General features: G+C 39.5%; 1 protein-coding gene across 1 annotated transcript in view; it reads right to left on the minus strand.

The window, feature by feature from the left end:
- The window catches only part of nell2a (neural EGFL like 2a), a 105,580-nt gene that overhangs the window by 77,074 nt on the left and 3,667 nt on the right, over positions 1-24,839 (minus strand). The window contains exons 3-9 of the mRNA XM_028044393.1: positions 14,907-15,057; positions 13,066-13,239; positions 11,490-11,586; positions 7,519-7,591; positions 6,905-6,987; positions 5,269-5,397; positions 1,740-1,842 (exon numbers count right to left, since the gene is read on the minus strand). Coding sequence (XP_027900194.1) covers positions 1,740-1,842; positions 5,269-5,397; positions 6,905-6,987; positions 7,519-7,591; positions 11,490-11,586; positions 13,066-13,239; positions 14,907-15,057 — 810 coding nt within the window. The remainder of the gene's footprint in view (positions 1-1,739; positions 1,843-5,268; positions 5,398-6,904; positions 6,988-7,518; positions 7,592-11,489; positions 11,587-13,065; positions 13,240-14,906; positions 15,058-24,839) is intronic.

Here is a 24,839-nt window from a genome sequence, read left to right on the forward strand (position 1 = left end):
AACTTCCTGGATTACAATCAGGCATACCAATAACTGTGAACTCAGCTTTATGCTTCTCACACTGCATATCGCTCTCTTAATGCCTCATAGTGGTCAGGTTAAAAGTTTTTGTTTATTTTCTGCATTTAGTCTTGTATGGGTTGGCAGAATCAGTCAGCCAGTGGCAAAAATTTATGTTGTCCAGCCAAATTTATACTTGCCCATGACAGAGGCAAAAAGCTAGCTAGCTATGGCAAATGTATATTAGAAGCTAGTAAGAGCTACCTCAACCACCTCACAAAATGCACAGAATGCAATGAAGATGTCTGCGTGCGACTCAAACGTTTGTCTGACAGAAAAGTCCCGTGAGAAAAAAAACAAACTACATCAAGTAGTCCTACCATAGCAGAATTTAAGACCTACTATTAACAAATTTAAGGCCAGCTTACATTTTCATTCAGGAATTTAAGACATCTTAAGGCCTTAATTTTTGCCACACAAATTTAAGACTTTAAAGACATGTTGACACCTTGTGATGAGAGTTACGCATCTAGCCAAATTAACGATAAACTTTAATTAGTTTACCAAAAATCTTATATTTGCTGTTTGGACATTTTAAAATGTGATGGGTTGCAACTGTTGTGAAATGCCGCTCAATGAGATAAAAAATGTTAAGGTAGTATCGCCTATTCTTCCCTGAGACTAACGGTTTCTTTTTCTGACAGAGCTGAACCTCGTCTTATGTCACGCATGCAAACGAAGCCGGAGAGCAACAGCAGAAGAACGTGGGAGTTAGTGAGGAGCGAGCTCTGAAAGGAAGTCGGCTGGCACTACGTGTGAAGTCAAATCTGCAAAGAAATACTATGCAACCATACATTCTGTATTATTGTATTTTTATATGATGTCTGATCTTATTTGTAGGGCAAAGAATTAGACTATGAGTAATTACAAACCTCAGAGTAAGGTGATTAGACTGTATAAACAACATGTAAGCTGGACATTGATCCAGACACTGGCAGTTTTTTTTCTACCATTTTTCAAAGACATTTATTTTTTTTATTTAGAAAAACTATTCCATGGTGTGAAAGGATAATATCCACTGAAATCCATTTGTAATGAGGGTGGAATTGAGAGAATATGAGATGCAGACTGCTGCTGTGAAGAGGCTAATAAGAGTTCATTGCTCAGCTCAAAGACTTTTGGAAAAAAAATAAAAACCCCGACCCTCTTTGTAGCAACGTGATGAAACAGAATTATTTATCCCCCCAGCCAGAACGCATGAGCGCTAAAAGTTAAAAAATGGACATTTACGGAGACGCTGCCAAGCGTGCGCCTCATTTTGGGCCTTTAACATTTAACACTTCGCTCCTCTTCACTTTTCTCAAAGCGGCTGCGTGTCACACCCCAAATAGGAAGTACTTTTCATCGCACGCAGCAATCCCAGATTCACTGGCTCACGTCTATGTGACTGCTGGCCATCTGTGTTTTGAAGCCAGCTTGTGAATAATTGATTGGTCCGTGTATATGCCAAAAGGACGGACTCATCTCGAGGGACGTGTTAGGATGTAGCTTAGCAACACGGCGGAGCCCCGGTCAATTGTCAGGCAGCCCTGGCGGAGGCGTTATGTTTGCTCTCTGGATCTGCTTGTGGAGGTTGCGCCGCTCTGATCTGGAGAGTGTGCGTGCGTGTGTGCCTGAGCTATAACGTCCATGCTTTCGTAAGTGTAGGAAGGTGCAGAGGTTAAGAGTACTCCACTTACGCAGGCACTCCTTGCAGCAGGCTCCCTTCACGTAGGCAGGAGCCGTGCCTGCCGGGCACTGAGGGGGAGGGCAGGAGATGGCCTCGCATTGCACCGTGCCGTTCTGCAGGAGACACAAAAATCAGGTTGTTTGAACAGTGACCAAACAACCACAGCCCCCGTCACCCTCTCCGTGTCGACTTAAAATAACTTAAAAGACTTTAAAAAACTTAAAATATACGCCGCTGCGCACAAGTGTGCAAACCCTGCCTGGTTGCATCCTCTCCAAGCTGCTTCCTTGTTCCTGCTGTGGAAGAGCATCCTAACAGAATGATGCTGCCACTACCATATCTCACCGTACGGATGGTTGCTACAGGGTGATGTGCAACGTTACTCTTTGCCCACACATAACGTTTTGAATGTGAGCAAAAATATTCAACTCGTGGCTTTTGGTTTGACTTCGCTTGAAGAGAGAACCTTCTTCCATATGTGTGTTGTAGCTAGCTACAAACCAAGCAAAGGAGCCTTTTATTGATTAAATTACAAAAAGTTGAACTCTAACTGACTTCTGGGGGAAATTAGTACAGATTTCATTTAAGTTTATTAAATGAAAAGTAAATTACATCAATGCACAGGGTTTTTATTTAACATCACAAAAACATCAAATGTTGCCAAGTATTTTTGGTTCTAGTGAAAGTATCTTAGTGCACTTGAAATAGGACAAAACCAAGTGACTTTTCAGCAACAAATAGGAGATTGGTTCAAGCTAATAATAATGATGAAAAAGTACTACCGTAGCAATAAGTGCCAGTTGAACAAGACATTTCAACTCCAAATTGAACTTGATCTTGTTCCACTGGCAGATTATTTCACTAATAATAATCTGCCAGAAGTGAAATAACAAGAACTTTTTCATCAATATTAAGGATTTATTAACCTAATACTAGTTCCCGTATTTCTCTGGAAAGTTACTTATAAGTCTTATTTCAAGTGTATCAAGATAATTGCTCTAGAAACCAGACCAAAAATATTTAGTATGATTCTATGTTTTTGCAGTGTGTGAAAAGTTCTTAGAACGAGATAGCAATTACTTTGCCTACTTCACAATTATGAACTACTTTGTGCTGACCTTTTCCACATAAGATCCCGATAAAACACAGTGAAGGTTTTGGTGAAATGTGGCAAAAAGTGAAAATATTATCAACTTAGAACCAACTCTGAAGTGAGGAAGGAACTGACGGCATCAAGGAGCCGGAGGAGGGTTCTAACCAATCAAGAAGTTGCTGCGCTTACAACAACTTTGCTCACTTTAATCGACCAGATTTGAGGTAAAACTGCTCAACTTTAACATTAGCAAAATATCAAATTTTGATAAATTTGATATCAAATTCTCTATATATACAGATGTCTTTAGTCGCATTTTAGTCTTGTAATTGCACTGGAATTACAAGAGCTCACAGCTTCCTATTTTCCATGAGTTATTTTGATACATGTGGGTTAATGGCTTGCAAACAGCTGCACAATGCTATTCCCAAACCCATTCATAAGAACAGCATGAGTAATTCAAAACAACCTGGTTGCTTTGATGAATCCCACACATCCTTAAACCAGGTCTGCAGTGGCGTTCACAAACGCCGCCTGCTGTTTTAACTAACCTAAATAAATTGGTATTTGAACATCTCTTAGCAGGAATACAGAGATAATGTGAAATGGGTTGTTAAACTGCTCCACTGCGATGGAGTCCTCCACATAAAGATCAGCATATAACAGAGAGAGGATCAAACATATGAAGCCTAGGCACAAATTCAAACTGGAAGACTCTTTAGCCCCACCCGCATCATCCAATCGGCGCGTCCCGCTCATCACCTCCGACCTATCAACGCTGGACCAAGCCACGTCACGTCCAATCACCGACCAAGGCCCAGTTGATAAGGACCTCCATCCATGGCATCTTCCGCTTTCCAGCTGCGCTCAACCCTCCTCCACCCCTTCTCCACCTCCACTCTTCAGGCTCCCATCCTTCACCGACCTCCACCACCAGTGTCGGGTCCCGGGGGATGACATTCCTAACCTACATCGGGAATGCTCATCCGAGCTTATCGCAATTCACAGCTCAATGTCCTCAGCCGGGGCCCGAGCGCCAAAGAACTTTAAATTCATGCATGTCAATAAACCTTTTTAATCGCTGTTTTTTCCGTCTGAGTCTCTCCAGATTGAATTGCCTGATGAGACATTTTAAGTGACGTAAGGGTGGGTCTCCAAGCTGGTTCTCAAACCCAGTTATTGTACAGGACCAGTAAAGAACTGGCTCCTATTGTTGGATTAGCAATGGAATAAAGTAGGACAGCCATTTTAAAGTTTTACAACAAAGCCTGAACCCTTGATTCTTTTGAACACCAGAGTTCAGCACGATATGCACACTGTAGTTTAAAAAAATAAATAAATGGTTTGTGAAAGCCATATTTTCTCAGCCCATGCAACACATTCCGGTGGCGTCTACTTTCTGGCTGCTGTGCCTGTACGGTAATTAACATCGTTTTCACGGCTGAGAGCTCTGTGACAGCAACATCTATGAACCTGATCCACATAATTGATAACATCTTAATGCCTCACCTTTGAATTTTAAAGGTCACATCTAATTGCTGCACATAAGGTAAGGAGCGCATCCCATCTAATTCCTTAATTGCAGCCGGGTAACGGCAAAAACAGCGTCCCTATAACGAATGTAGCTATTCCATTGGCTGAGTGGGTTGAACAAATCCCGGATGGTAATTATCATCTGTCAGGAGCAATTAGGTGCAGCACATTAAGAGATATGTGATTTCTTTCCTCTGGTTTCTTTTCTCTCTCATTGCATGTTGGCCAGCGGTGCGTGAAGGTATCTGATTGGCTGGATCGAGCAGTTCAGCAGCTCCTCGGTGACAGTCATGTTTCAAAACTGAGCGCACTGACAAACGGTGAAATCTGCTCGCTGATGCGGAACCGGCCCAATATCTCCAGTCATTTATAATTCTTTACACTTTTTATATGGCAAAGTAAATGCCTGGGAGTATAATAATCCAAAGCGGAGTTGTTTGTGTTCAGCGTGGAGCACCATGGGAAGCCGTTTTATTTCTCTGGGGTTAGAAAATCTCATAATGTCCTAAAAAAAAAAAAAAAAATGATGACAGCAATTTGCTGCAATTCAACATCCAATCGTCTATCCAGCTCGACATTTGCGAACTCAATCAAACATAAACGTAAAAAGCTAACTCGTACAATTATAGCAGTGAACATGTGTGCGTCACATATGGATAACTGAGCCGTGTGCTCAGACACCAGCAATACAGACATGATTAAAAATGCATGTTCCCACACACACAAACCTCATGCTCTCGCACATAATTACAGTGCTTATTTGATTACTCACTCAGACATTCGTAAACATAACAAGCGGCCGTAATAAGCAAATAATTTTTGATTATATTCATTCTTTTACACACGGGGAGATGAAATTGTAGCCTTTCTCTCTCTCCCTCACGCGCACACACGTCAAAGTGTGAAGGCCCACCGTGCACGTGCAGTTCCTGCAGCCATCTGTCCAGCCCTCGTCCTCCCTGTAGACGACCCCCTTGACGCTGCAGGTTCTCTCACAATAGCAGCCGTCCAGCCCGTTCATCTTCTCCTCGGCCCTGGACAGCTGCTCGCCCCGCCCGGAAAACAGGGGGGAAAAAACAAAACGTTACGAGCCAAGAAAGGAGGATTCCAGTCAGATTCAGTCTGTTTCTATATCCGCACGGAGAAATTGGCGCTTCTGACACCTTTCGTGCACGGAGGGAAGTAGGGAGGCGGCGCAATCTCCTTGTTTTGTTTTTTGTTTTTTTGGCAACAGCTTTGCACCGGACATTTACTTTATTTCTGAGCAGGATTTACTAAGCAGATTGAACTGTATGAATATAGCTATGTGAAAGCAACTTGCTGCTTGTTTTTTTTTTTTTTTTTTTTTGGCAATTCTTCTTAAGGCCGCAAATACATCAGGTGCAGTGAAGTGATCATTGATAGTTTTCTTAACTTTTTGTTTGCATTTTTAATTAACAGAGAGATCCAGCTCCTCGGAACTTTAAAAAGACTTGTCTGACTAAAGACGTCAGAATGGTATCTTTACATCAGAAAGTGAAACCGCAGATTGTTAATGGCTTTCCAGTGATGTACTCACCTGGAAATAACAATAAATTATTTAACTTTTTTTTTTAAAAAAAGAGTAAAACATGTGACAAATAAACACATTTAGTGATGTAGACTATACAAATATGCCATAAAAATTGTATATAATTATTTTCAGTTGATTTCATGTAAGTGAAGGTTCTTTGGTTTTTATTGCAGCGGTTTGTCTGCTCACCTCCCTCTCACCAGAGTCCCTTGTCTCATTATCAGGGTTGTGTAAGTCTGATGGATCGTCTCTATCCTTAATTTATTTAACATCTGTTTATCGACCGTTGCTGTTGAAGCATCTGCTGCACAATAATAACAGTTGTATTCTCTCTCTTTCAAAAAGCGATCACAATTTTAAAGACCACTTAAAGAGAAAATATTTTAATAGAAATATCAAGTTATTTTTCACCGTACAACCAGAAGAATTCTACATTTTCTGACATGTTTTTGATTCTTTTGGGAGAGGCAAAACAACTTCAGGCAGGTTTGGTTTTTTTCTTTTGTTTTTGTTTCCCTGCCCCATAATTATCAACCAGCTTTAGACAGATGGTATTTGTTTGTGCAATTGGCATGATTCAAAAAGCTCTGGTTTTTGAGAATGCATAGCTTTTAGCTGTGGCTATAATATACCGAGATATACACAACTGTGAGCAGCAGGCCAGTTAAATGTGGACATCGCCGTCAGAGCTGATGTTTTTGCAACTAAATTGAGAATTAAAAATATGTGAAAGCTTAGGTTGCAATTACCTTCATAAATCTGCTCATCAGTATTTGCATCAGAAATCAAACTACTTCAATAAGAAGCTCTGGAAAAGACTGTTATATCTCTAACAGTCTTTTCCAGTGATAGAAGAACATTCACAAGTTGATATTTTCTTTTTTTTTGCAGTTGCAACACTTTAATTCACACCTTTTAATATACTCGTTTTGTTAAAAGACTATATGCTCATCTTTTCCAGCAGGATTAAATGTCAAGCAGAAACGCGTCACCTTACCTTGCTTGATGTTTTCGCCAGGATGTCCTGCAGCTCCATGATTTTCTGCACAAGTCCATGGAAGTCGTTGCAGGTTGGACATGCTGGGTCACAAAACACAACGCAGAACAGTTTTAGACCATGTATTCAAATACATTAACTGTACTTTCTTTCACTAAATAATCACAAAGCAGGAATAAAGAACTTTCTTCTATTTCTATCTGAAAGCTTCTTAATATGGAAAAGAAGTTTACTTAAATAAAACACCTGAACCGTGTAAAAAAATTTAAAAGAACAAGCAACACAGATCCACCGTGAAAAGCAATTTCAACGTGATATGTAAATTATACGTATGTGGATATTAGTGCAGAATGAGAATACCCTAAATGTATTATCTACTGGTGCATTTTGTGGTTTCACAGAGCGTAAACCAGCTGAAGAGACAAGTTTCTCTTTGTCTCTTGATAGCAGTTGAAACCATTGAAGAGACAAAAAAACATTATCAAAGTTTTACACAACAGGTACCAAGGTTTAAACCAGAAAATAATAGAACAATCAAGTCTCACTAAGTGTAAATTAAATTAGTTGTTCTCCTAATAAAATAAATTTTCTAAAACAAGTTGAGAAAGACTTACTTCTGTTCAGATCTGGACACTGTGAGATGTATCCCTGCGGCATCACCAGGATCTCTACATCCTGCATCACTCCCTGCATACAGACATATAAGCAGTGTCTTCATTAGCGAAGCTTTCAGTGAACAGAGAGACTATAAAAATGAGATAACATAGGTTAATGCTAAGAACCTGACAGAGTTTTCTAAGCAGGCATGGGCCAGTTTATGGTTTCATGATATTATCACCGTCAAAAGCTTTCGTCACTGATGTTCGTGGAGTTTAAATCCCCTTTATTGACCTACCAGAGAGCTTTTTCTGGGTTTATAGAGTAGCCTTACTATCACCCCTTTTCTTTGCGCTGTTAGCTAGCTGCGTTTGATGGCTACCCTGGATTTATTATAAATGAGGTTGACTTAGCTGTTTAAAACTTCCAAAAAATTCTAGTTATTACTCTTTTTAAGGTAACACTGCTTAAAAACAAGTATTTGTAAAAGTTAGCATTTGTTTTAGCAAAACAAATAACTGCAGGCTGGCTAGCAGGGCGTATAGCTGAGTATCTAACCTCAGTGCATAATTCAGTGCAGTTCTGGAACAAAGCCTGTTAAGTTAAGAGGCCACAGAAGATCTGTAGCCTGGAAGGAAAATATCCAGACACTATTCATCCAGTCTGACTAAGCTTGGGTTATTTTGAAGAGGAAAGGGCAAAAACTTCAGACTCTGAGTGTGCCAAGCTGAAAGAGGCATAACCTAAAAGACTTGCAGATGTAATTGCTTCAGGAGACGGTTCTCGAAAGTCTTGAGGCAGCAGAGCTGATGTCAAATGCATACCGTACATTTCATAGATGGAATTATTTTTTTGTTTTTAAATCTGTTCACCCCCCACTTCACATTTATGCATCTTTTGTAGGTCTTTTACATAAAATCCAAGCATTATCCTTGCAAAAACGATTGCTAAACTGTTGAAATCTTAAATAGGTGCATGAAAATAAAATCACTTAACTTCAGCTAAAGAAACAAGGTGCAAAAGAAGAAAAAACAAACAAACATTAAGTCAGCCATGACTCAATAAAAACCTGCTTACTGAACGGATCTCTGGAATTAAACAAGCTAAAAGAGGGAAAAGGCAGTGAATCTGAGAGTGAGCAAAAACATATTTATTAGTCTGAGCCTTACCAAGGCTGTTGAGTCATCTCATATATGGAGGCCAGGAGGAAGTTAGGTTAAAAAATACATCATGGGGAAATTAGTGTGTGTGTGAAATCGATCGTTTTGTATGGTGTTTTCTCACAAGCATGAACATTGGCTTCAGACTCGGCGTGATGCACAAGACCCAAACTGATAGCCTTTTGTTCTCTGTCCAAACACCAGCCACCCCTTAAACGTACACATCTAAACACAGATACTCAGTTGCCATGGCAACCTGGCCCAGTACACTCCTCGAGAGCGTTTATTACCCTTACAGAAGTGGAGCAGCACAACTTAGGAGAAATTGTTTTTTAAATTGTCTTGCCACTTCAATTTGTTGGCCGTAAATTTAAAATCCAGCCGAAATGACGCGGCACCTTTTCACGAGCGAGCGCTAAAAATGAAAAAATAAATAAATAAATAAAAAACCAGAAGGAGATAGGGGATCAAAATTGTCATGAAACCACGAAAAAAGTGCATTTGTTGTGGCCACGGTGCAAATTTCATAACCTCCAGCCGCTGTGGTGAATTCTTCCTCGAACGACAAAATATGCAGTAGAGTCACAGTGAAGCGTTTAACCAACTAATGTGACAAATTTGTGAGTGAGGTTTAGTAACCGGGTGGATTTATATGAAATCTGTCACATTTTATTGGATCATTTTGGGAGAGCTGGCGCATTGCAATAAGGAAAAGAGCTGTCAGGTGTCTAATAAATGAACAGACGTATAAAGAAATCAACCGCCTGGGATATTCCACTGAGCACTAACAGTAAATGAAAACTTACGTTAAGCATATGGAGAGGGAAAGAGGAATATTTAACTGTTTTAGCTATTTAAAGTGTAAAAGAACAATTAACCTAAGAAGAAAATCCCCTAGCCCCCTGAGTATTACGATTGCTGTAATTTTAATTCTTCATAACTGTTCATCTGCTCATTTAACTTGGACACTTGTTTAAGACAACGAGGAGCAACGTGGGGATGCAATCAACCACTTTCTAAACTTATGTAAAAAGACACCATCTGTGGGGAGATATACTGATCTCAAGGGCTCTCACAAGGCGTGATAAAACTTTGATTTTTAATAACAAAAAAATTAGACCATGAAATTCTGCACTATTGAAATGAAATGAAAATGAAATTGACAACTTATTCAGTCTTGCCTTCTATTCTAATTATTAGTCAGCTTGTCCTATCTGTGATAATTAATCTCTGGAGGGAAGGGTTCAAACTGAGCAAACGTCATATCCAGACATCAGTACAACTGGGTGAATGTAGCGCTCGTCTTAAAGCACCTTGTGTGGTCTGAATGACATAGAAACACTGTAAAAGTTCTGTCTTCTTTCTATTACTTCTTATTTCAACTTCAAATTCACAAATACTTTATTGATCCCGAAGGGAAATTAAATGTTGCCAATTCAGATCCTTCAAAGTGTTATTATTTATGCGATGAGAAAGGATAATGTCTTAATGTTGATTAAAATAATAGAGCGTTGTACTGTTTTAAAACAAATTCAAAAATTATTAAGGAGATAACATTTTTAAGCTGTTTTTAGCATCTCAAATTAGCAGTTAGCACAGCTGGCAACAATAAAGCAACAGCTTCCATATGTATTCCACAGTCAATGACTACCTTAAGACTTAGAAAGCCTTTCCAAATCCAGCATCATGACAGAAACAGGATGTAAGGTTATGAGGATGAAACAGAAACTTTGCTGCGCTCCGTTCTGCCTTCCTGTTGTTTGATGAAAGTCTTGTTCTCACTCTCTCCCACGAAAGACAAATCTCAACATATCATGAAAAAAAGGTTTCCTTTTAAGTACCTGATTTTATTCTGAAAAAAAACAATGAGTACCAAAAATATCTAATCTTGAGACTCTTATTGACAACATCTACATCACAGCTCTACGCTGTTATCACAATCTGGCAGGACAAGAGTACGATGCATTCACTGATTTAAAAAAAAAAACTTTTATAATTTCATTGTCACCGCATTCTAGTCAGCTCTCACATTCTTGGTGCCTCACTTGTTATTTTCTCATCACATCACATGCCGTGTGTTCTTAAACGAGGAGAGCCGTCTTGCTAGCAGCTAATCAAGATACACAAAATCAAAGAGGGACGCTGCTGGATGAGATTTGTGGTCAACAACTGGGGTGTCTTTGTTTAACAACATTAACACAGTGGAAACAAACAGCCAGAACGCAGTGGGTGAAGTGCTGACAGGTACGTACAGGCAGAAGACCGCCACACACAGAGCTAGTCAAAAGCACACTGACTGTAATAGTAACACCTGGAGGTAGAGTGATATTTCTGCACTGAAGTGTCTCCCCAGGTGAGACATTCTGAAGCACATCGCTGGATGTAAGTGATGATATACTGTTTGTCTCCGACTGGAAGACAGAACTGTAGATTCTGGGCTCAATGAGCTCAGTCCACAGGCTATTTAATGATCTCTCCCAAATCAGCATCGTGGGAGTTGCTGAGATAATTGTGCTGGGCTTTGCTGCAGACCAAGGAAAAAAGAACAAAAAATGATGAAAATAATAACAACAACAACAAAAAAAATCTCCATTCTAATAGAGTGAGTCGAACAACCCTTCAAATTAAAATGGCAAGCCTTGAGAAATGCTTGCAATTAAATCCCAGAGCCATAATAAATAACCCCAAATGAGACAAATGCAGAATGAGAAGACAAACCGAAATTGGGTTTGGGGAGGAAAGGAAGCGCCCGAAGCATTAGCTGCCAGCTAATATGACAGATCAAGACAAGCATCAGCATTAATATATTCTGGGGGAGAAGTGCTGACCTTGAAGAAGCCGTGAGCAGAGTTTCTCTGTCCGAGCCAGAAGGAAGTATCTTCAGGAATGTCCATAAATGGCGCATCCACCACTCGTTCATAGATCCTAAAAAACAAAAGCACAACGGACTTAAAGTTGACATTCTTAAACACACAATTGGTGGCCTTTACTCTTTTCATCGCATCAGTTTCTCTCTATGTTGTAGGACCTGCTCTTTAAAATCCTCCTGTAAACTTTGTCCCCGAAGGACAGCACAAACGGTCACGGGCTCTCAGCAGCGCACATGGTGACGCCGTCTGCTTCCTTTTGCTGTGCCAAGGTAAGCATCGTCATACGCGAGCAGTAACACGCCAATAACATTCATACGACAGGTGCAAATGTAAAAGTGGGAGAATTCAAGGTCTCTGTAACATGTAGGAAGTGAGGTGAGCTTAATTGAAACCTTGGTGACTCCCAATTTGTGTGAAACAATTTTGTGGAAATCAGAAGAGGGTTTTTTTTCATTCAGTTTGACTCATTACGACGGGTCAGCAATGCAGGTTCTGTTATTTTTGATGAGCAATAAAAAATAAGGTTGCAATCCCTCGAAAGCGTCTCACCTAAATGTAATGAAAGTTGTGTTTAAATGGGGCAAAACCACTGCAGACGCAAACTGGGCCAAAATCCCGGATGCTTTTTTGTTGCCAGCCGTTGTGATAATAAAATGTATACAGTTTTCTTATCGTCTCGGCTTCTATGTCTGTGTATGATGGAGTTTTAGGGCTACGAATAAAAATGTAATAAAATTATGAGAATGGGCACAGCGTTACAAGAATGAAGTCATATGAGACTAAAGTCAAAATAATACAAGTATAAAGTCATAATATGTAATGTGTCCTGCTTCTGATAATGATGCAAATGTGTCAACAGATTAAGTATTTCCTTATTTGTAAAACCAATACCAAAGTATTACTTTGTAATACTTACTTACTTTTACTTATTTACTTTGTATTCCCTACAATCCTCATTTCACCGCAGCAGTTTTTTTGTGTTTTCATAATGTTCCGACTTTATTCTTGTAATATTATGGTTTTATTCTCACAATACCACGACTTTGTTGTGATAATATTCCGACTTTATTCTCAAATTTTTATGACGTTATTCTCGTACAAGTTTAGCTTTGCAATATCATCACTTTATTCTTGTAATACTTTAACTTTATTCTTGTAATTTTACGGCTTTATTCTCGTAATTGCATCTGCATTTATTTTCTTACTCCTACCCTAATACTCTGCCACATTTGTAGCATTAATTTCAATGCGTTCGTTTATTCAAAAGGGATTGCTCTTTCAACTATTTTAGCACAAAAGCGAGTTGTTTCTGTCCGATGCAAAATGGTTTCTCCAATGATTTATTGTGTGAACATTTCAAACATAGAAATCACAGCTAAGGTTGAAAAATCACGTATCATTTATTTCACAATTTCCAGTTTTTCATTTTACTTTTACGTCAAGAAAGTTTGTGGCTGCAAGCAAGACAAGGAGTGAAATAGTTCAAGGACGAATATTTCTGTAAGACCCGGTCGACGGATCCCAAAACTCTTACCTGTTGCAGTCGACGTGTAAAATGACGTGGGAGGCGCTGACGGCCACGGAGACTTTGTGCCACTGGTTGTCGGCCAGGCTATAGGGGAACACCTCAGTGTGGTCCAGGTGGCTTTTGGTGCGGTAATGAAGACGCACCTCACTGCGCTGGCCACTGCTCTCAAGCTCCAGAAACCTAAAAGATGAAAGTAGCATCAGTCACCCATCAGGATAAAAAAAACACACAAAAAAACAACATCCAGATAAGTAATGCCTTTATCAGTTAAACGCCTTGATCGTTTGAAAATGTGTACTCAAATTGCTCAGATCAGCGACAATATTTTAAATGTAATCCCACCAGCAGCCATACGGCTGGTAGATGCAACATCAGCAGCGGCCAACAATGGAGAGCATCTACTTGTTCGACTGTTTACATTGGAGTATTAGTATTCGAGGAGAATCCTCTTCTCCCCAGCACTGAGATTTACCAACCACGAGACATTAATGAAAAGAGCTGCCAGTACACACACACACACACATCATCTCTGCTTTTAAAGGCAGGCTTAGTCAAAGAAAAGTTGCTTCTTGGAAACATCATTCAAAGTAAAAAAAAAAAAAAGAAAGACGTTCATGAAAGAGTAGCAATAGAACTGATTTATCTGCAAACCACATCTAATAGATTTACTCTCCCCTAGCCATGCATGCACATTAATCCTGGCTCTGGAAGTGCACTTGCTTACACTTCTGATGCTGAATTAGTCCTTGTCACATTTCCAAATGAAACCACGCAGCGCTGCTTTGTAGAATCTGAGCGGCTGGGAAAGCTAATCAGCGGTGGGGGAAAGTCATTAACATCCCTGGGAGCTCTTTGCTCAGGACTGACTTTAATGTACAAACTGTTCAATCAGTGCATTATGTGAAAGTCAGATTGCTGTTCTGATCGTCCAACGGCTCAGCTAGCACAAACTAATAGAAGCATTAGCATACCGGGTGCAGACAGGGTCTGCGGCTCACAATTACAAACTCCGCGCTTACAGCACCTGTGGACGATGACGAACACATCAGCATTTAAATGGAACTATTGCATTTGTTTAGCCGGTGTGTAAAACACGTAGATGCTAACTGATTGCAGACATTCAATCTGTTGATATGACTAAATGAGATGTTTTAAATTTTGAATGCAACTGCAATTATGGTCAATTAGTTGAATTTATCACAAGTTGGCTTTATAGTATGTCACATTTTGGCTACTGTTCAATCATCAACCTCACCAAACTCTTTTTGATCACATGTAATACATATTTGCTTAAGTGCACCAGTCTCTCCTGAAGCAAGTCACCGACACAGCATGATGCTACCACCCAAGTTAGGAGTGTGTTCTCAGCCCTGCCAGCTTTTTTTCTCCACATGTAACAGTGGTCATCCTGACCACAGGACGTGTTTTATAAAACAATAAGATTGAAAAACTGTAGATGGACTTTTAATGTTTGTTTTGGAGAAATGGCTTCTTCCTCTCCAAGCGACCTTTCATTTCTGCATTTTTGTTACCGTTTAAACCTCAAATTTTTAGTTCGGTGTGCTCCTGACCGTGGAAGCGAACTTATGACTCTGGTAAGGGATTTAAAGAAATCAGACACTGTACGGCTACAAGTGACTGTTAAATGTCTTCTTAACATGCATGTGCATATCTGCTTTCAACTAGAATTGTAAAATCCTACTTTACAGCTCCAAATACACATGATAAATTAACGCTCACACACATCTGAAAAAATAGACAAAGCTGTTCTTATGTATTCTTTAATGACTAAAGAGACATTGGAATCAAACGAAAACTGTGAGAAACAAGAAGCTCATTGGTTTTACCTGTGCTCAGAATGATGGATGGAGAGAATGACTCCTGAGTTGAGATGATCCTGCTTGAGGGTCGCCAGCACAGTAAACTCATTCTTGCCTTTAAGCTTCTGGACCATCCGTTTAGAAACTGTAGCAGGAGCTTTTACTTCCCTTGAGGTCCCTGTAGTGAGCACAGAAAGATAAAAAAACAGTGACAAATTTAAAGAAATAAATCTTTAATGAGTACTGGCTCATTTCTCTTCAAAATGGCGAAGACTAGAAAATATGGCAACCAAGTACGGCAAGTGTCTGTTGACCTTTTTAAATCAGGAAGTTGCTGAATTAAACTAGCAGCTTCTCAATGTGCTCAGAAACGAGGCATGCTCTGTGTTTTGATAAGACTAAGCAGCACAGCTCTTCCCATGAGCCGTTCAGATTGGCAGATTTTTTTTTTTTAGCAACACATTTTTAGAAAAGATAAAAATTATAATAGTAAATAGCAGCTTTAATTCTTTTGTTGCTAACTTTTGGGCTTCAGGTTTACCAAACTTTCTCCAATCTATTTCAAACATCTTGTAGAACTGTTAACGCTGATCCTTTCGCACACTGGACTTCATGAATCAAAACATTGTTTTTAGATAGAAAAACAAATGATTGCCCCACATGTGATCCATGAAACAGCGCGTTTACTGCTGGTAAAAATTAGGACTTCAACTCAACAGCCCGGTTAGCTTGGTTTTTCTGATCCAGCTGATCCGAAGACAATAAAAAAACAAAAAATTCCTTTTCAGGAACAGAAGATTCCTGATAAATAAAAAAAAACACCCTAAAAAGCCTGAAACACAAACATAGTCTCTGCAAATTTTGTGTGTTAATTTGATATTTTAAGAGTTTGCCTCAAAGAAAAGTCACAGATTTATAACTGCTGGATAAAGCCCGTCTGACATCCTTCAAACCCATATCAGTCCATTACACTGCAAAGCATCAAATTAGACACTACTGCACAGCAGAGTATTGAGCAGAGACATATACTTTATAAAAATTTTAATTTCTTTAGCTAATTATGCAAAATGGAACATGCTGTTCAAGGTTTTAGTATTACTTTTTTAATGATTCAGAGCTAAAATATTCCCTATTTCAGAAAATATATCCTATTATGTAAATGTCTAAACCTTTTTACTGTATTTAAGGGAGTCAGGCAAGTTGCAATATATTCTCCTGGACTTTTCATCTTGTATGTCTCAGTCAAGCTAAATTATTGTAAGCGCTAAGTGATTGCTAGTTACACAAAGTGTGACAATTGGCTTAACCCTAAAAAAAAGTGTTGTTGTTCCTTAGTGTTGCTACAAGTAAGGAAGATCAGAAGCTACATTTCCCATCTTTTTATTTAGCAGGCTAATTATTGGACGTGGCGAGCAAAGTGAAATTTCTTAGGTCGTGTATCCAGAAGTGATCTTTGTGAAGATGATGATGTGAAGAGACAGTGCCGCAAGATGAACGAGCAAGCTTTTTAAATTTTACATGTGCACAGATGGTTTTAAAGTTGAATAAATCAAGAAATTCGATACCAAGAACCAGGACTGCTACAACAGATGACAGAAGGTATATCTTAAACTTCTATAAACATTGGAATATATTTTGCTAGCTCATATAATTCTCTTTGATTATACAAGTCTCCTAGAGAACTCTGCATAGCTTGTGGCACATTTGTGCAATCAGCCTCTGTAATATCCAAGGTGAACTGATAGAAGGAGAAATACAAGAAATATAACCCACTGGAAAAAGATCAGCTGAAACGTTGCGCTTCTATCCATCATTTAGCACCAGAATGGGCTTGTAATTCACCCAACAAAGCTTCATTTTCTTTGCTCCGCAGGTCCGCAATAACATAAACTTGCAGACAATTTAAGAGCCGCTTCAGGATCTGAGTGTATCCCACACTTACACCAAATAGATGCATCCGAAAATGAGAGTAAAAATGTCCACACACCCATTTTTCTGCTGTATTCACCTGTGATAAACGAGAGCCTTAGTGAGAAATGCACTCACTCTTCCTGGACTGCAATTGTTTTTGCAAGCTTTGCCATTTTAGAGATGCTCTGACACGTCAACGGCCACAATCCAGTTGACCTTGGTTTGAGTCGCTCAGGCCTTTTTATACACACCAGTTTCTCTTACAACCAGTATGCTGATGGTCTGTCAGAATATTCTCTCAAATAGTGCAAGTCGTTCTTCCCAGCTATCGACTCCCTCCTTGGTTATTTGTAAGACCTGACACATGAAGCCAGGTGACTTTAGGAGAACAAGTGAAATGCTAATAACCCTGCAGGAGAGAACTTTTTGCCAGTTGTGTGTCACTCATTCGTACGCCCTTCTCCCATGCTTTGTGCGCTCTTTTCTCCTTTCCAACAAAACTTTGTGCAACTTTAATGGAGGCATCCATAAATGATGACGTTTCTCAGAAGTAATCACATCAAAGGGCTCACTTCCAGCTATGGGAAGTGAGCAAACTAACCCTGGCACACTCAAGCACTCCAGGATGCTGTGGCAGCTTTTCTTCAGAGTATTTAGATTACTTCCAGCTGGTGGGAGTAGCCAATTTACCCAACGCAATGCAAGGCTGGTAGCCGGGCCAACTATGGAGTCTAAATACAGAGAATAATGAACACGTATATCGGGAAGAATAAAGTATGACTTGGATTTTAAGATTCTGCTGGCATACTTCGGCATTTTCCCCTTTTGTATGCTTAATTACTATTCTGTCCAATTTTCTCTACATTTGTGCTTCGCCAAAGGCTCTCGACAAGAAATGTTTCATGCATTTTACATCAACAGACACGATCTCTGCCATTGGCTGACGTGGGACAGATGGACCAATGACGGCAAAAAGAGTGCTGCCTAGCGCTAATCTGCAGCAATCTGTAGATCCTGCTTAGCAACCAAATCCAAATGGTACTGTTGGAAATAATCTGAGATTAATGGACATTATTTTATCCGAAGCTATAAATAGGTTTCCTTATTTATTTATTTTTTTTTAGCCAGGCCGCAGACTGAACAGGGAGTACCATGTCATCTTAATCTTGAGCAAAATAATCACAGTGGGAGCAGGTGTCAGGGCGGGTCCGATACAGACAGGGGGATGGTGAAGACCAGGGAACCTCCTACACTGGGCTGATTTGGCAGCCAGGAACATTTGACCCATACGCGTCTGACTTTCATCACCATCTTTTACATGTTTAGGGCAAGAGGCTGCGTCAAATGGCACGTTAGTGGATTATAGGGTTGAGGTCGGCGCTCATTTCGTTGCTGTGGTAAGAGTAATCTACATGCGGTTGGCCGTGAAAAGCGCTTAAGATTAAGACAAGCAAAGCATCAGACGTCTCTGTATTCCTGAAAAACATACATAAATGCGCGTTTAAAGCTGTGATGAGCCAGTCAGCGTTTCCTTGTTGCCAAATCAATGCAGCCCCGCTGACGAGGCCTTTGGTCGATTATGTATTGGCAGGCGCCTGGATGGGGCAGCCACCTGCTCCTAACGACCACCCCGATGTGAAATCCTGACACAAAGCAGCTATAAAAAGATGATTCAGTGAACCAGATTCTGATGTGACCATTTAAAATGCAATTCTCATGATTTATTTTATACGTTTGTCGACTGGAGTTCTAACAGCTGGCCTTAAAACCCTGTATCCCAATCACATACCTGGAAAACAAAAGTAGTCATACTCCTTTAGCTTCCTTTATTTTTACATTTGTTTCACCAAATACTCTCCTTGCGTAAAAATTTAATCTCAAAATATCTAAAGCTCACAGGTTTGTGAGAGAAATTTAGAGGACAAACACCATCATGAACACATCAGACATCAGAGATGCGACTTCTGTGGAGGACATGGAGGAGCTTAATAAGGGTCACGTTCTAAACCATCATACAAAAATGGGAAAAGGAAGACACAACTGCAGACTTAGCAAGAGATGGCTGTCCAACTAAACTGACAGGCTGAGAAAGTAGGGTATTGATCAGGGAAGCAGCCAAGAGGCCCTTGGAAAAATCTGGAGGAGCCGCGGCGACCCACGACTCAAGTGGGATAATCTGTCGATGACCACTACTTGTCAACACGCCACGAATCTGTTCTTTAGGAAAGAGACATTTCTGAAAGAGAGACGTAAGAGGCCCTGTTTGCGGTTTGCATCAAACCATGTAGTTAAAACAGCAAACAAACCACGGATGGTTTAGATTCAAGCACATTTGTGTGTTAAAATGGCCCAGTCAAAGGCCGGATATGAATCCAAGAGAAAATCATCAATTTAAAATTGTGGTTCACCGATTAATTATTTTTTTTTATTAATGTAGTCCACCTGAGCTATTTTGCAAAGAGGAACAAACAATTCAAAGCAGGTGGAGACAGTGTAATTGCATCATTTTACTTCCACCTCACAAACAAGTGTGACTTTGTATTGGTCCGTCGCAATATCGTCCCAATGCGGTTGCAATAATTCATGTCTAAAGGTTTATACAATGTTTGTGCTAACAACACACTGAATCTTAAATTTACTGAAATCCCAGTTTTTTCACCAAAGGCTTTTCTCTCATCTCATTTCTAAGTACAGATGGTTTACACTGTAAACAATCTACGCTTATTTAAGATTAAGGGTATCTCCGATGCTTGTTTGGAGAGGCAGAAGTTCACCTCGGTTGTATATTACGTCTCATATTTCTTCCTCTACTAGGAGAGGAAGCTTAAAACAGTCTTTCTAGCTTGCCGTTACTTTTGTAGGCAAATAATGAGGACTTTCGCTCTCAGTCACCTGGTGGTTTCCCAGAACAAAACAACACCTCCTACAGCTTTTCCACAGCATTTTGCTAATAAGCAATCTCTCCACCAGTAAAGACCGGGTGAGCCATGAGATGAGATTAAAAACCCAGAGCCAAGACTATTCTGCATTAGATATGCAGTTGAAATCAGATGTGGAAGGAAGACATCACTGCCCTAAAAGCATCTGAAGCTACACTATTTTCCCAGGATGAATGTTTTCCATTAAAAGGAAGAACTGAACTTGTTCCGAGTGAGATATTTTATCTGCTGGATGCACAGGAACACGCCAAAGCCAGGAGAAAATCTTGCAGGAGGATTCACGGCGACAATAAAACCTCCAAGTCGCAGCAAACACAAAGGCTTTCATTACTGTCAAAGCTCACACACGCTGCTGTAAGTGCATGCCTGGAGATAAACAGGTGCCGACTGGAAGATGTGCAATAAAAGTGGGGAACTTTTTGACCGCCCTGCAACTACAGAGTCAATATAAAGGAAGAGAATAATGCAGCAGGGAGGGTTTCAGTTCATATGGACACATGTCCAGACAAAAGCTATTGAAATCCTGAATGGAGTTCTGGTCAGAATTACCGGGTCATCCTGAATTCAATTTGTACTGATGCTGCAGGGAAACTTTAACAGTGAATTCTTGTGGCAGCATAACATTTGCAGTGCATAAGAGCACAGCGTGACAGTACTTGCAAGATGGTTTCTGACAAAATAGTCAAGATATTTACAGGCTGCGGTGTTAAGAAATAACTCAACGGGATAAGCCTGGTGTGCACGTTAGAAAGAAAGAAAAACAACCGAGCTTCAGACCAACTTCCTAGACAGCGCTGCAGAGAAAGGAGCGACAATGGGAAACAATAACGACTGTCGAATATGTTTAGAGAAGAGCTCAAAAGTTAGGGGAAAAAAAAACAGTAGGCTGAAATTAACTAAGATCTTCAGAGCAAAAGCTGAAAATTATGATTTAATGTTTCCTAGATAACACAGAGCTTTCCTTACAGTAGAACAAAACCTAGCATAACCATGCTAGTGGTTCTGAGTTTAACAAAATATTAGCAATGAAATGACCTGTGCTCTTTCTGACTGGCTCTTCTGGTGACAGATAGGTCACATGCGGAAAAATATTTACTTATTAAAAGCTTCAGACACCAGTCTTGTTTACAGGGGCGCTGCCAGGAACCTTGGGCCCCATGACAAAAAATTTAATTGGGCCCCCCCCCACGCAGCTGCTGTTAAAACTTTTTGAGTCCATTTGACCTATCAAGCGTCACAATTTTAAAAGCTTGCAACTGCCTTGCTTTCTTTGGTCCAATACTGATAACTAGCACAATATTTACTGCTCATGAATTTTACATGCAACAGTCCACATACAGTGTGCAAGTAGGTTGTTTAAATATTTTCTATTAGTTAGTTTTAGATTACTGAAATGTCTCTCCCCACGAGCAACAGTCATGGGCAACATGCAAAATACACATAAAGCAATCCAGACTTCAAGCTGCAGTATAGAACTTTAATTTAAAAAATTGTTTTCTCCATATTTGTTAAAGCTGTCACCATGTTGTGACAGTTTGTTATGAGACAGATAATCTGTGAAAACAATCAATCTCCTCCACCTCGTCCCTGAATTACTATTACTGGATAAAGAAATGCAACGTTCCAAAAACAAACAACAAATCAGAACCAGGAGGAGGGTCTTAGTGCTGTCAATCAACCTCATTCATTCACGCTAAATGTGCTAACAGTGGAAAAACAACATATCATTACAGGAAAAATGTTTATCTGCTGTCATTGGTAGCTATGCTAACTAGACTGAGCATTCACAACAGTCTACTTCAGAAGTTTTCATGCTGTTTCCTCCAGTGGTTCTTGGTGCAGCGCCCCCCACAGGCGAGGAGGTGAACAGGTTTTTCAAAGATTTTGGTGCGTTTGACACCATGCAACGAAAGTGAATCGCCCCAGCTGAAAATGTAACAAATGTTGCAATCTTGGTCATCCAATCAAACAAGGTCTACCGGACTATCAGCTGAAACTGTGACTGAAGAAAACTCCCAGCAAAAACTAAAATATAAAACAATAATGACCAGCAGAACATTCTTAGAACTAAGCTAACACCCTGGAGTAAAACATATTAAAAACTAACGGCTACTTTGTGCCTCCAATGCAGAATGAACTGCATCAAAAGATTAATAAAATATAAGCAATGCACAAATCAGCCAATGATCAAAATCCAACAATTTCCTCTAACCTGCTCATGCTAAAATCTTCAGGTCCAATACTAAAAAAAAAAAAGAAAAAATCACACTTGTTTTTCTGCCTGCAAACTCGTCAACAATCAGCATGCTTTTTGATTCACTTTGTTTAGTTTTAGATTACAAGAAAAGTAAAAGGTTCTAAATATAAGCGTTGATGCATAAATGGGGATAACCTTATAATTCCTCCATTTTCTTTTAGGTTCAAAGCTACTGTCTTTACAATGGAAACAGCAGTAGATTTCCAGTGGTCATTGTTGCATTTAATTGCTAAGCAAAATAAGGTTACACAGAACAGTTTATGAATTATAAACCTTCAAAAAATCATGAAAGCAGGTGATCAGACATAAAGGAAAACTAAAATGGGTATTTAAAACTGGAACGGTGCAACTCTTCAAGGTAAGAACGATTTCACCAAGTTCAGTAAACTTTAGGAGTTTTGATTCAAGCGTAGCAATAACTCAAGTCCAAGTCAGTCCAACAGGCAATCTGCATTTTCTGAAGCCCGCCTCCCCCCACACCACCCTCCCAAGGCTTCACTCTTCTGGAACAAATAAGCCGAACGAAGGGCACCTCTAGGACTGCTTCGGCCAGCAATTTCTCCCCAATTCTCAGATCGCCTCTTCAGTGTCTGCCCGTCTGACATTCACACATACACAGAGCTAATGACAGCATTCCAGCCACCCAACTGTATAACTGCCCCGAGGGAAAAGAAATCACTTTCTCTCCATGGTCACTCGCTCTCCTGTGTGGATCGGCTTTGCCTCAGAAGTCAGCAAGCAAAGATGACTTTGACCACAGGGAGTTGGGGATAATGTCAGTCATAAGATTGGCTAACTTTTTTTGCAATGCGACAGAGTAGAGCAAAAAAAGCACTATGTTGAAGAGACTAGAAAACTGTGTTCAAAGGTTGTTCGAATTCAGCTCGAAAGTTGTAATCGAGGCCAGGCGGCTCTCTCACATTTGCCTTAGGATGTAAACATGTAGATGTGTACGTCTCCGAAATCAGGAAAATAAACATGTAACGGGAAAAAAAACTAGTAATAAAATGTGTTTCTCTACAACTTGCACATTTTTATCTTATTTTGTTCAAATAAAACAAACTGTCTTTAGTTACGTTTTACATTCAAACACACATCGGGCACCTGGCGATTGCAAAACACTTCATAGTGATAGGTGAAATGTTCGTACAAATTTGATTAGCAGTTTTGACAATTCAGCCCAAAATTCATGCACCTGATAGATTAAGGTTTACAGTAATTGTTTAATTTTTGCCAAAAATGTTCCTCTGACTGGAAGTAGCGTTAACATTTTGGACAGAATCCCAACTTGAACCTGCTGTAGAATATGTAGGAGCTTTTTAAAGATTATTGTGATGGCATTGAGGGCTTACTACCTTTAAAACTTGAAACTCATCACCAAAGATTAAAATGATATTGGTTTGATTGCTGACTGCAGATTTTTCCCCCCTGATTTATTTAGAAGGGAATACATTTAGACATTATTTCCTAATGAAATGTTGTTTAGAAATATATATACATGGAATATATTAGTATAGTGGTTTTTTTCTTTTCTTATGCCTCTACAGTGGTGTAGCCAGGGAATGTTTCTGTAAAAGTAAAAAGAGGGAATTTCCCACCAGGACGACTTAAACTTAAGGGAAAAATCCCACTGATCTGCTCGACTCCGTCCTTAAAAGCTTAAGTTTAACTTTGAAATTTGTTTCCCACCAGCTTAGAAAAGTCTGACTCTCTCTGTAGTCGGCACCACAAGGTGAATGATGAAGAGAAATAACCCTTTAGATTTAACAGGCTACTGCTGCAAAAGTTAACATCAATTAACTCCTCATTATTAGTCGCAAAAGGTCAAAGCACTTTTGGTTGCAATTTTTTATTTTTTATTTTTTTGCATTTTGGTTTCTAATTGGAATAATTGTGAGTAATTTTAATGATGCCACTAAAGACACGGCAGTTTCAACTACGGTTAATTAAAAGCTGAAGAGCTTTGAGAAAGGTAAAAATTTGTGAAAATTCAGCTTTTTTTCTCTACTGTATTAAAAATCAAATGCACTCACTGCACCCAGTTGTATCCATAAAACACATATTTAGCAACTAGGTAGTCAAGCTGTGTGTGAAATAATCTCAGTATAAGTCCAGCTGTTTTTGTTAAGAACATTACCTTAAAAAAACAGAATAATGAAGCGCTCAGGCTAGTTAGTCAGCTTTTTAATGTGATGACCTAACCTAGACGTGGCAATCTATCCAAAATGACATGGGGGCTTTAATCAGAGAAGCAGCAATCTGGCCTGTGACAACACTGGAGGGGCTGCAGAGATTCGCAGCTCAGGTGGGAGAGTCGGCTGACGGTGCGACTATTAATCGAAATCTCAACAAAACTGCCGTCTGTGAGAGAGAGGGAACACGACAGTCCTTACTGAAAGAAAGTCATTAGAAATCCTGCCACAAACCATGGAGGCAAAGCAACGAACACTTGGAAAAAGATCCTCTGGCTAATAGAATTTTTGTTTGAGCCCACCGAAGTTTTATGCCACTTTTTTAGAATATGTTTACAAATACTTTTTTTAAAAATTATTTTAAATTCAAAATGTATAGATTTTGTTTAGCTTTAGCTTAATTACTGATTTGACTGTTGTTTCCTGCACCAAACAGCTTATTTTGTATGCGTACTTCACTTAACGATTCATCGATTACTAAATTAGCTGGTGATTATTTCAATAATTGATTCAACATGATTAATTGTTACACCCCTAATATTTTTTTTCACCTGTAGTGTTTGCATACACAAATAAATGAAAATGTTGAAAACCATGTATCAGTTTCTTTCATTACATCTCTCGTAAGTAAAACCCCAGTAGAATAAAATTAAGGTTTTAA

Source organism: Xiphophorus couchianus, chromosome 2, assembly GCF_001444195.1.
Source record: "Xiphophorus couchianus chromosome 2, X_couchianus-1.0, whole genome shotgun sequence".
Classification (NCBI taxonomy): domain Eukaryota; kingdom Metazoa; phylum Chordata; class Actinopteri; order Cyprinodontiformes; family Poeciliidae; genus Xiphophorus; species Xiphophorus couchianus.